The sequence below is a fragment of the Agelaius phoeniceus genome, chromosome 3 (assembly GCF_051311805.1).
Source record: "Agelaius phoeniceus isolate bAgePho1 chromosome 3, bAgePho1.hap1, whole genome shotgun sequence".
NCBI lineage: Eukaryota > Metazoa > Chordata > Aves > Passeriformes > Icteridae > Agelaius > Agelaius phoeniceus.
The window spans coordinates 59,922,289-59,935,535 of NC_135267.1; the positions used below are offsets into that span (position 1 = coordinate 59,922,289).

At 37.1% G+C, this 13,247-nt stretch overlaps 1 protein-coding gene across 9 annotated transcripts in view; it reads right to left on the minus strand.

Moving 5' to 3' along the window:
• Positions 1-13,247, minus strand: part of SYNE1 (spectrin repeat containing nuclear envelope protein 1) — a 287,608-nt gene that overhangs the window by 60,728 nt on the left and 213,633 nt on the right. For all 9 annotated transcript variants that reach the window (XM_077175388.1, XM_077175395.1, XM_077175394.1 and 6 more), the window contains 10 exons: positions 12,796-13,005; positions 11,412-11,513; positions 9,613-9,732; positions 7,926-8,126; positions 6,536-6,709; positions 5,961-6,092; positions 3,070-3,266; positions 2,023-2,155; positions 1,466-1,648; positions 488-637 (listed from right to left, as the gene is read on the minus strand). In XM_077175388.1, coding sequence (XP_077031503.1) covers positions 488-637; positions 1,466-1,648; positions 2,023-2,155; positions 3,070-3,266; positions 5,961-6,092; positions 6,536-6,709; positions 7,926-8,126; positions 9,613-9,732; positions 11,412-11,513; positions 12,796-13,005 — 1,602 coding nt within the window. The remainder of the gene's footprint in view (positions 1-487; positions 638-1,465; positions 1,649-2,022; positions 2,156-3,069; positions 3,267-5,960; positions 6,093-6,535; positions 6,710-7,925; positions 8,127-9,612; positions 9,733-11,411; positions 11,514-12,795; positions 13,006-13,247) is intronic.

The following is a 13,247-nucleotide window of genomic DNA, read 5'->3' on the forward strand; positions in this document are numbered from 1 at the left end:
CTCATGGATAAAAAGCTAGACATAAGCCAACAGGGTGCTCTTGCAGCCCAGAAGGACAACTACATTGTGGGCTGCTTCAAAAGACGAGTGGCCAGCAGTTCGAGGGAGGTGATTCTGCCCCTTTGCTCTGCTCTTGCAAGACCCTGCCTGGAGTACTGCATTCACTCTGGCAGGTTTAATAATGTGCATATTGCTTTGGATTTTCCTAAAAATTAAGGCAAGCATATTAAAAATTATATTCCCATCATAAGTAAACAGTAGAGTTTTTTGTAGCAGAGTTTTTTGTAAGCCAAAAGTAATTTTGGCTTCTTTTCCACAGTATCAAATATTTTGCAGTTCTAACTTGCATACAATTCCAACCATTCTACAAAGCTGGTGATTTTTTTTTTTTCCTAAATCACTTGTAATTTACATATTTCTATATATTTAATTGCGATAACAATGGAGAAAATTCAAAAGGAAAATTAATAATATTGCCACTCAGTACCTTGTACTTCTGGACATAACCCTGAATTGCCTTCTGTCCTACTACATTTTTTATATTTTCTTCATCCTGCTGAATTACATTTTCCATCAGTGAAATCCAGCTCATAACTTCAGTGATGGCATGGCGAGAAGGAATTTTGTCCATCTGGAGCTGTTGAGATAACAGACTTAGAGCTCACGTTGTAAAGAAAATGGATAAGAATTCCTTGCTTTGCATTAGCGCAGTTTCAGCAGTTGATAGAGTACTGCTTGCCTGCATTTAATTACTCAAAAATATGCTCTATGACATTTTTAGGTGGACATACATATTTTACATTACAAGACAATTCAGAGAACTACAGAACAACATTTTATTTTTTTTACCATCCCAGATTCAGTTAAGATTTGGGACCCTTCCTCTCTCCCCATAAATCACAAAGTTATTATTAACTCTGAGAGCATTCTAAGTTATAAACTAAAGCAACAGCTTACACTGATAGCAACTATATATTAAGGCCACTTTTCAACCAGTATAATTCTCTAAGTTCAGTATTATAGCATTAAAACCCCAAAACTACACAAGAAAAGCATCCTGTGCCTACACATACTAGCAAAAGTCAATAATGTTTTTACATCTATTTTGTCTTCGACAGACTTGAACCTAACCTATTCAATTGGAACAAAATCACTACCCAAACCTGACAGGGCACAAGGATGTTAAATGCCTTTTTCCAGAAAGCTTACCAGTATGTTGAAAAAACCTTCACCTGCTCTTTAGGTAAAATTTAACAAATGTAACTATGAAAGTCTGAAACTAACACTGATGGGTATTAGGCAAGCAGGATTTGAAACTAAATGTCAGCTTTCCCACAATAAAACAGGAATAACTTTTTTCTTATCTTTCCTCACACGGACAAACTCAGAAAGGAAGCAACTAGTCAGTGCCATCTATACAGTCTTAGTTTTCTGGAATATCAAAGGCCATTGCTGGCTTTCTTACCTGGTGCAACTTCTCTTGTACTGCTGGGATCTGTGTGAGGAGCTCTGTCCACTGGGTTTCGATGTGGGACAATCCTGCACGCAATGCAGCTGTATCTACTTTCTTAAGCCTGAGGAGTTGGTTCCCAGTACTCAGGACAGAGGATTTCTGCGATGATTTAGTATCCACTTCTTTTGAAAACTCCTGTAAGCAGAAGCATTTTTTGTGGAAATAATTAAGTACTTTTTAATTTTACTTAGTGTTTTAGAACCCCCAAAAGCTAAGAATGTCTTCCATTCCTTTAAAATATCTACTTTCTATTAGCATTCACCAGCTATACTTCAGAGCAAGTTAGAACAAAAACTATGTTTGGTCACAAAGCCATTTTCTGTTTTCAGAATCCTCAAGATTTACAATCCTTGCATACAGCAAAGAAGTGCTAATGTGCATACATGCCAGCGGAAGAACAGCTTACCTACAAACTCATCAATGGTAAGAAGAAGTATAACCATTCTATTAATCAACTGTTTAATTGTAATTGGAGAGAAATAGGTGTCCCAGGTTCACGAACAACTTACCAAGAAGGAGTTCAGGTGGTCTCGGACTGTTTCGAGTTCCTGAGGAACAGTCAAAGACTGCTGGCTCCAAAACTCAAGTCGCTCCTTTGCAGATTGCAACCACTGTGTCAATTCATTTGATTCACTCTGATACCTGGCAAGATGTTTAAACAAGACTGAAACAGTCACTGCCACCTCTTGCCTCCAACTGAGCAGACTTTCCTCCACGTGTTAGAGGAAGATACTGAATGCCAGATTTGAAATTTTATTTTTATCAAATTTCAGAAAAATGTAATTTAATTTTACAGACAGGCATGGTATCAGGAAGCTCCTATTTTAGCCACTATGCTCACAATTTCCAATAGTGCCTGAGTTTTGCCTTTAGAAAAAATTTAATGAAGTAAACAGGTCCCAAGCCTTTTTGGACAAGCTTCAATCCCACCCAATGCACATAAACAGACTTTTCTCTTCCATTAGAAGGCTCAGTCTTCCTAAATCTTTACAAAAAAGTATCTCAGAGCAGAAATGAATTTTTTTTTCAGAAACCATCTTCATATCATTTCACATGCCAAGCAACTAATGAGTTACCAAGAATATGAGTGTCCATACATTAGCCAGGGATTCATAGGCAAAGCTTTTATACCTACTAGATAATTAACTACAAAAGTAGCATATGAACGTTAGTAAGGTACCAAAAGCTCCCTTCCATATATGCAGTGACACAGACAAGAACCCAGAAGTTGCAACGCATCCACTAAAACATGCAGAGGCAACTCACATTACTCAGTGAAGCACACAACTTTTCTTATACACCTGTACGCACATGGGGCGTCTGAATTAATCATCTAAGAAAAGCATTTTCAGATTTCCTTGCGTCAGCTTTTATCTGCTACATCATTTATTACAAATGAGAGAGTATGTTCTATGGAAAAGAAGAGCAGTCAAACTATGACGTACATCTCAAAGTACTTTCTTTTAAATGTTGAATCAAATATGTCTGGGTCCAGAATGGCTTTGACTGAAAAGCACAGGTGAATAACTTTGTATTTACCATTACATCAGCATTACCTTGTCCAGTGCTTCAGTATTGTCTCCAGCCTGTGAAGCTCCTTGGTGACTTTGCTGGTGTTACTTAACCAGTGTTCTCCTAGTTGGTTTAGCTGACCTTCGAGTTCTGAGCAGCTAACAGAAAAAAGGAGCCTCTTCCCATCATCTAGCACTTGGTATAATTTAGGCTGGTATTCAGTCAGGTTGGATCTCAGATGCTGTAATGACAGAGGACATGGTTAGATAACTGCAGGTCTCTGTTACCACACTTTCTCAACATTTAGTTTCCTTTTACTGCAATTTGTTGCATATGCAATGTAACCACAGAACATCAATTTTTTCTCTGCTCCAGCTCTAGCTCTCCCCAAGAACCATCATGCAGGTAATCTGCTCAAAAGCTGAACAAGTTGTCACAAACCCAATCATGTCAATATGTCCATTGGTTCCTCCTTATGATGAACTCCTTCTTTGTGTAGATCTTCTAAACTTGAAAAGAATCTTTGTGGGGCAACATCCTTTCCGATAGAAATTGATTAAAATACCGGAACTTTACCACCTGCTGAAAACCTACCATCTACTGCAATGAATGTTAAGATATCTAATATAAATTATTATAAATTATTATAAATTATTAATGGTGGTTCCCTCTTCAGCCCTTCCAATGACCATATTCAGATCTCTGGATATCTCACTCTTCTACTGATTTACCCTCCTGCTCTTCATGGCTACAAAACAGAAGATCACCCCATACATCCAAATCCCTGAACACAGAGACCAATTTTTATTGCACAAGAAAGCAAAAAAAGATCACGAGGAAGGAAAGGTTGTTAATACTATTACCCAAAATGAGACAGATTAAATTTAAATGAAGACTTTGGATGGCTAAAGAATTTGTATATGTGGGCAAATATACCTGTTGAATTCCACTGTCATTACCCAGAGAGTATGGATTTTAAAAACATCAGTACGTTGATATAAGTTTGACTGTAAAATGTACATGCATTCCCATTTTCAGTTCTGATGAAAGTAATCTGAATATAAAAGGCTCAAAACGACCAATCTTATAGTGAGTACATGAACTTTCTATCACTCTCATTTCCTCCTTCACAAAAAACAGAGTTTTTAACAGATTTTAAAAAATTACCTTTATATGTTTGTGAGTCTGTGTATTTACACATAACATATATACAAAAAAAATTCCTAGACAGAGGCTTAAAAATTCTAAGATAATAATAAATTTATTATGATGGATTTTAAAGCTAAATGTGGCCAATTAATAAAATCTATGACATAACAGAATACAAGAATCTAGATTTGAACAACGGAGTTTATGTAACTGAAAAGAAAAATAAAAGAAGAAAACTAATTTAGGGTCAGGACAAACACAAACGATGCCTAGCATCAAGCAAAACCAAAACAACCACACAACAGATTGCTTAAATTGTCCTCATACCATATGAAAAGCAGAAAGCTGTCTGGTAAAATAACCAAAACGATAACAACACAAAGTCAATTTTCAAGAAAAATTTGACAGACATTTTTCTGTAAAACAAAAAGAGAATGAAAAAACCCCAACTAAGTATGAGGAGACAAAACCAAAACACTAGACCAAAGAAACAGGATGTGGTAGAAAAACTGTATTTAAACTACTGGTTGCATTTGGAGAGGAAGGAAGTTTGAGGAACTACAGGCTGTTCAGCCTCACCTGGCTCTCTGGAGAGATCATGGAGCACATCCTCCTGGATTCCATTTTCAGTGACAAAAAGGACCAAGAGGCGACCAGGAATACTTAGCTTAATACTCACTAACAGCCTTTTCTAACAAAATTACTGTTTCTGTGGATCAGACTGACTTCAGCATGGCCTTTGACACCATCTCCCACTGAACCCTCCTCCAGCAGCAGAGAGAGCTCAGGCTGGATAAATGGACTGTTTGGTGGGCTGAAAATGAGCTGCATTACCAGTCTCAATGCTAGTGATCAAAGCATCATGATGCCTGGCTGGCAGGTTGCAATGGGCAGAGTACTCCAGAGATTACTGATATTTTAACCCAAACAACCTCAACATCTTAATGGCATGGATCATGGCAGACAGCATTCCCTCAGTAAATCTGTGGACGACACTAATGTAGGGAGAGTGATTGGGACAAAAAATGGCAGACTGATTCCAGAGACTCTTTACTAAACTTGAGGCTGGAGACAGCAGAAACCTTGGAAGGCTGAAGAAATGCAACATCTGCACCTTGGGCTGACCAGCTGCGCATCTCAGTACAGGTCAGGAAGAAAACTGGTTGTGTATTTAACCTGGCGGCTTATCAGGCAAGCCACAGCATGGGCCTATAATAGAACTGTGAAAACCAGATTAACTTATTTCATTATCCTCATCTAGGTGGTGCTGATGAGGCCAAATCTACTCCATCAGACTGTGCTCTGCCCCATCTCTCACTGAGCTGAGGAAGAAGGAAGTAGTCAGGTGTAGAACTGAGTTATTTAGGGTCTTAGAGCATATATCCTTCACTAAGAGGCTGTGGGAAACGTGCTTGCTTTAGATTGACAAACAGGAGACCAAAGGCCAGTCTAACAAAGATTAACAGCTGTTTGTGTTAAAATTAAAAAGATGATAGAGGTAAATTCTCCTCAGTAGTGCCACACAGTATAAAAAGGACAATGGTGACAAGCTGAAAGTTGATGTTACTGACTGGACATAAGAGAAAACCTTTTATAGTAAGTCTTGGTGCAGGACTGCAACTGCTCCCCTGGTGAGCTGTGGGATCTCCTACTTTTGAGGTTTCCAAAGCTGTTGCTGATCCAGCCTGTGACAACTGTAATGCTTCAAGTGGGAGGCTGGACTAGATGACTGTCAGAGATCCCTTCAACCCCTCCTTTCTGCAGAGAACGTCTACAAAGCACCAACCTGAAAAAGTGTAATCCGGTCTGTAAGCCTGTCCTCTGTCTCTTCTACCAACCCAACAATGGGGATGTTTCCTTCAACAGACTCCAGCTGTCTGGTGAGTTCCTGGTAATCTTCATCCAGATGCATCCAGGTCTACAAACACAAATTATCCATGTATATGGTGAAACTGGGTATCTAGAAATCTTATTACTTTTTTTTTTTTTTTAATTTGAAGTCCTAGCTAGCTATGTGGTTGTGAAAGTACAGAAATAACAGTACAAATGTCCAGTGGACCTGTAAAAAGACATCATCCCTGTGCCAAGCTCAACTTTTGCTAACAACACAGATAAAACTGTCATGCTCTCCTTAACCAGCTAAAGCTAAGCAGCTCTTCAGACTTAGAGGAACACAACTTGTGTCACCTGAAGGTCACAACAGTTAAACAGAAAAACTGCATGTAGTCTATCAGTGCTTTGTGTGTATGACAAAATGGACTGATGCTCATCAATTCTGTCCAAGCACAGAAAATCAGCATTATAGAATATGCTGGTGGCTGATTAGAATCGAAGTATAGAAAAGGCCACAGAAATTCTCACCTCTAGAATGTATTCCAGCTCCACACCTCGTTTATGAGCCAGCTTTAATACAGCTGAAGCTCGTGTCATTATCTCTGAATGCGACTGAGTTTCCTTCAAGAGGGCAAGGCTACTCATTTTTCTAAAAAGCGTTTCTGTCAGGATCATGTGAGACTCCAATCCTTGAAAATATTCCTGAAAAATTCAGATGTGAAGGAGGGGGAGAATAGAAAAAAGAAGGTGCAATTATTACTTAATTCATTATCACTAAAAGAACATTTTAAGACATAAGCAGTACAATCAAGTATCTACATAGAATTAGGTAAACCTTTCACTTCACAACATTTCATGAAATCCAACATAATTTAAAGAGGACAATGGCCTATTCAAAGAAAGGAGTCAGTCATTCTTTCCACACTAATTCCATCCTGACCCTCATTCCATAAACAAAAGCAGCTTAAATCAGATAAACAACCCCAAAAATTTCTGCCTAATGAAAATGTGGAAAATACTTGTCCTATTTGTGGGTGCTATTACCAAATGTAAATTTCTGTTGAAAATAAATGGAGTGGTGGATGAAATGGCTAGGTAGCATGACAGGACAATACCAGGAACTTGTTATTAGAATAATGAAGAACATGCAATCTATCTGGGTTCACCTTCAACAAAGCATTTGAAACTCAATCTGTCAGAGCAGTTCACTGGCTCCAATTTAAAATACAGCCTGGCCCACGGTTCTGAAAAGCTCCTGAACTTTTAGGACCAGAAGGTTAGCAATTTACTTTTCATAAGTATCCAGCTGGGATAGAGTTACTAATTTTCTTCTTAGTAGCTGGTACAGCAAAGTGTTTTGGCTTTACTAGGGGAATAATGTTGATGACACACTGATGTTCTGTTTGTTGCTGAGTAGTGTTAACTCCAAGTCAAGGGCTTTTCAGCTTCCCTTGCTCTGCCAGTGAGGAGGTGCATGAGGAGCCTGGAGGGACCATGGTCAGGACAGCTGACCTCAACAGGCCAAAGGGATATTCCATACAATAGAGCATTATGTTCAGTATATAATCTTGGGGGAGCTGTCCGGAAGCTGCTGATTTCTTGGGGAGAGGCTGGCTATTGGTCAGGAGGTGGTGAACAACTGCACTGTACATCATTTATTTATTTCTCTTGTGTTTATTTCTCTCTCTCCATCACAGTTATATTGACTATTGCAATTATTTTTATTATTAGTGCTATTAGTATTAGTATTCATCTCTCAATCCACAAAGCTTACCATTTCTTTCTGATTCTCCTTCTCCTCTATGAAGGAACACATAAAGAGGAAGCAGCTGTGTGGTTCTTAGTTTCCCACTGGGGCTCAAGCATGACAACAAGCTTACAGTCATTACTAGTCCTGAAATACTTCCCGATTTCTTACCTTATGTTTTTCAAGCAGTGACTGAACCTCTTCCTTGGAAGAAACAATCATTTTCTGGTCACCAGCCATTTTTTCTTGGCCTGTTTCTACCAGGTCAGCCAGGTCCTGCAAAGCCCGCTCATACTGCCTCTTCAGAGCCATATTCTGATTCAGGTCACTCCGCCTGGATCCAATGATCATCAGCAGCTCATCATACTTATCCTGGGGGGCAAAGGGCACCAATGGTGATTCTTGTTTCACACCTTATAGGTCTTCCTAGAAGCAACCTTACAGGCCCTGTTCTTTCAGAATATGATTTATTTCGAGAGCAAAAAGAGATTGCAGATATACTGACTTCATTGATAAATTAACTCACCATTTAAAGACAGAAAAAATAAGCAAGACCTGCAACTCTTTAAAGTACATGCATTTGGGGGAAAAAAATAGCAGAATTCCAAAGGCTTATGTAAGTAGCAAAGATTTGGCTTAATGCATCAAAAAGCAGTGACTACCGTGCAATGCAGACGCTGTACTCATTTTACTTTTTATAATGCAGAGAACTGCAGGGATTCCACCATGGATACAGACCATAGGCATTTCAAAGTCAGGTTTGCTTCCTTCTCCTTCCCCAGAATCTTACTGGTAGCAAGCAAGATACATACAACTAACTGTAAAAACCAAAACAAGCCCATACTTTTGATCTATATAAGACATTCCAACAACCAAAATATCTCTGCGATCATCCAGTGCTACAACAAAGTGCCCACCCTCAGACTGCAGCTGGGTCTCCTAGCCTTAAACAGAATTTTGTGAGAAGCAAAACTGTCAGAAAAAGCCAAAGAAAGGCTTTTCTAAAAACTGAAATGAAGGAGAAGGAGAACATAATGGCACATAAACTGAGAGAAAAAAAAAGGAAAAAAAACCACCAAACAAATCAGGAGGAGGTGCTAAGACCAAAAGGATAGAGAATTGGGCAAAAGACACATTTCTTAGTGATTTATTTCTTAGTCCTTCATTTTTAGCTGATATCACTATCTAGTTGGCTTATTAAGTTTATGGTCCAGTTTCAGCTGTTTTATTTGCTTCCAATTTATTATTATTATGCTATTGTAAATGGTAAAAATTCATTCATAAACCTTCTCCTTGATATTTCCTCAAATATCCCCTGCATCAGCCAAACTGCTCAAAAAGGACTTTTAACATGTTTTCAGAAGTTGTGGATCAATTGCCCACATGTATTGACATGAGAGGTGTTCTTGCAAAAGCAGAACATTTCCAGTTTCAGGTCTCACTTCACTCTCTGTCCTCCTTTACCACCTTCCTTCTTTGAATGACAGATGTGAGACAGTACTAAACCACAGATCATGAGACTCTGGTGAGAACAGGGATGAACCTTCAGCAGACAAATTTATGTTTACATAGTGTCATCTGTGTGAAAAGGGAGTGGATGAGAGCTGACAGAAAACATGGTTTTGTAGATTTTTACAATTAATACTGCTAATATCAGAGATGTTAGAAAATCTGAAGAGAAGCAAAATTTTAAAACTAGGTGAACCAGAGAGAACATAATCTTTTATACATACTGAAATGCCTTAAAATTCCATTTCCTAAACTGCTTGATGAACAATAAAAAGAAGCATTCCTTTGATATCACAGATGAGAAACATGATAGGATGGACAGGTCTAGGATGGAACTAATGAACCATACCTGGATCTTAGACAGCTCTTGTACAGAAGGTTGGTCAATTTGTAGCTTGTCTATACGCTTCTTTAATTCACTGATTCCAGCATCTAGTTCCTTTAAACCGTCTTCTGCCTCCAGTATGACCTGTATATGAAAATTACATTGCTTAGTTTTAAGTTTCAACAGTAGTGTAGCTTGCCTATGATCAGATTTTTTCCTGCTAAGTACTAATGACATCTTCAATGTACTGCAATTGTAAAGGATGCTATGAAGGAAATGTACTAACTAAAAGTGGGGAGAGCCCAGTTTTTTTCTTAAAGTTAAATAAGCATATCATTATTACTTTATAATAACAAGCTGCTTTAGTATCATATAAAATACTATGCTTAGTATTTTTTACACCAAACATAGCTATGAATTTCCATGTTTTTAATTATACAGTAGGTGCCCAAAATAATTTTTTTTAATGTAACAATGTATTTTTTTTTTATTAACAGTCGTTCCTGTCATCTCTGAGCACCAAGCAAACAATCATCACAGCAGAACCCACCATATGAATGCAAAGAGCTCTGTGTAGTTCCCTTTCAAGCCTGGGATGGGGCTAAAATTACTTGTATCTCCCCTTTTGCACTTGGAAAACTACAACTTAAGAACATAGATTGGTATCTGCAAGTGTCTGAAGGTGATGAGTTTTTCAACCTACAAGCTTCCTTAGGTGTCTGCTGCAGATTATAACAAAATTAAAAGTGTGAGGTAGATTCCTGTATTTAAAGTCCTTTGTTGAGGCCCTTTCTGGAAGCTTCCTATCCAAATATTTTAAAATATGTATGTGAAGCAGAACTCCTGCCTTTCAGCAGCATGGAGTTTGCACAATACAGTCACTAAACTTCCACTTCATGCAACTGAAGTCACCAGGCTGATTAAAAGTCTTACTTCTACCTTCCTAATTACATATTGAACAAGCAGCAATGCTTTTAACTTTGAATGTTTTATCAGCCAAAGGAGATTTTCTGCAACAAATAATTTCACTTGCTTTTGCTGACACATTGTTTTCCTAGCTGGTTAAATTAATAATACTGGAAATATATTTCTGCCAATGCTTGGCATCACAAAAGATAGAAAATAAAGACATAGTGTGACCTCTCTTTTTCATACAGGAGTTGTAAACTCCTTCAAAATTTGAATGTCAGGTATATAAAGTCCCGTATTTCTGTTTAACTGAAGGGAAAGTCTCTTCCACTTAGCCACCTGCTGGCACCAGACGTCACTAACAAGAAATATCCATAAGAAGTACACCTTAGCATACTCCATTCATTTTTCTCATTGGCAAAACAGAAACAAGAAAACAGGATACACTTTTTCATATAAGTAACTAATTATTCTTCAGGCCATTCCTGATAAAGAAATAATAATTACTGCCTAAATTAAAACGAGACATTACATTAAAGACATCACTATAAACCAGTGAGCGGCAAAGTGCCTTTGGTTCTTAATAGAGTTTAATAGTCAAACAATTTAGCAAAACTCTGGACTGTTTTGTTTATTGAAGTTTTCTCTTTTCAAATACAGCCCAGTATAAACATAACTACGTACTAGGTCAGCTGGGAGATGAGAGAGACACTTTTGCTAGGTTTTTTTTTTGTTGTGACTTTTCATTTTATTTACTTTTAAATATGTGTACTACACTCTTGGACATTTTCCTATACTTAATGTGAACACGTATGTTCTCCCATTTAAAGGAACTGTTCTCTAGAATCCATTTATACTTTGGATAAAAACTTTACCTCTTCCCCTCTCCCCAAGTGACAGATATGTGGTAGTACCTGCATTTGTTCTGTTTCTGGTCTGTCAGCTGCCTCTGCTAATTTCTGTAGAAGTAAGTATTTGTTATCAGCCACCAATGTAAACATGAGCTTCAGATCATTCTGCAGGAGACAAAACCAACAAATTACAGACAATTGCAGCACAAAACAACTGAAAAATATTCCATGCTTCAAAAAGATTAAAGCATTAAACATTACATGGTAACACTACAGCATCAAAATGATTCAAAAAAACATCATAATTAGCCAATGCAAAACATTTAATATTGCTGAAAATCCAGCTATGGAGACTAAGAGCTAAAGCAACTCATATTTAAAACATCCTGTGAATGCACTTCTATTTTTGTCTTCCAATTAAATGATTAATTACCAAGAGGTCATTACCTCCATGTAAAAAAAATGAATCTTGTGCAGTTTATTCAACTACATATGATTGTAAGCAAGCTTGGTTACTTTTTAAGGCAAGTTGTTTTAAATACAAACTTGAGCTAATATAACACATAAGTAAACAAGACCTCCACACATTACAGGGCTAACCGCAAGCTGAAAATTTTAGAAAATTTTATCAGAAAAGACACATAAATATTACTTAACAATTTTGCTGAAATACAATCAATCATCTTTTTCTTGCACTCATCTCAACAGAAAATTATCAGCACATTTTTCTGAGACTTTCAGCATTACATGGGAGGTACATTAATGATTTAGTATTTATTTTTACATTCAATAATCATTTTAAATACTGAAAATCTCTAAGAATAATGCAATGAATTCAAATCAACCTTGATGTCATCAGCAAAGAGAAGTCTTTCATTGAAAAATGGGAGATTGCACAGGAAAATTATGGAGTTTGAAAGAAAATCTAGTAGTAACAATCTATGCAAAGATGACCCTAAACTAAAGCCACAAGGAATATTTTTTTTTTAATTTATGAGGGTTTTAATTAAAAATAAACCCTACTGAAGGGCTTCATATATTAATGACAATGATAATGATAACAATAATAATAATAATAGGAGATAAGGTAGAGACCAAGTAAGATCTGAAAGCTTTTCTCAACTCTCTTCAAAATTTTCTGAGTGCACATTTCTCCACTTATAGAATTTTTTAATACTTGCACAACACAGACTTCCTTTTATGTAATGCCAGCAGGGGGAGACAGCAAAGAAAGATTATCACTTTACAGTAATTGCATGAGTTGAAGAAGCCTTCTAGTGGAGAGTTTAAATTTTGAGTAATAATTAGGGTATCAAATTTTTCATAAGCTTGAAAAATTTGATTTTTCAATAAAAAACCTGTGACAACCTTGTTCTTTTGATTTGGCATCAAAAATTCACAGCCTTTATATTTTCATTTGACATCTGTTAATTTCATCACCTCATACCTTGAATGTGATGATTTGCTGGAGCCGTCCTTTCATCTGGTGGCATCTCTGGTTTACCACTGTCTCCAGTAAGGTCAGTCTTCTCAAGAGACAATCCAAAGTGTTTTCTATAATAACCCTCTTATCACTACTGTCAGGAAATATCTGAGCAAACAAATTCTTGTTCTTATCCACTTCTTCTGTTATGTCTTTGATTTCTTTGACAAGATTCTAATTTTGTGGAAAAACAGAAGTGACAATCAGACATTCTGGAAAGCAGGGAAACATTGCCATAACCATAGTCAATTTTGCAATGATGCAGTGATTTTTTTTACATTGCTGGTATACACATATACTAGAAAAAGATGGAAGTTACATTAATCTCTGATAGTAAAAATATTCCATGCTCCAAGGAAAAACAAGTGCTGGAACAAAATAATGTAAAGCCACAGAAACATCTGGGTTGGATTAAA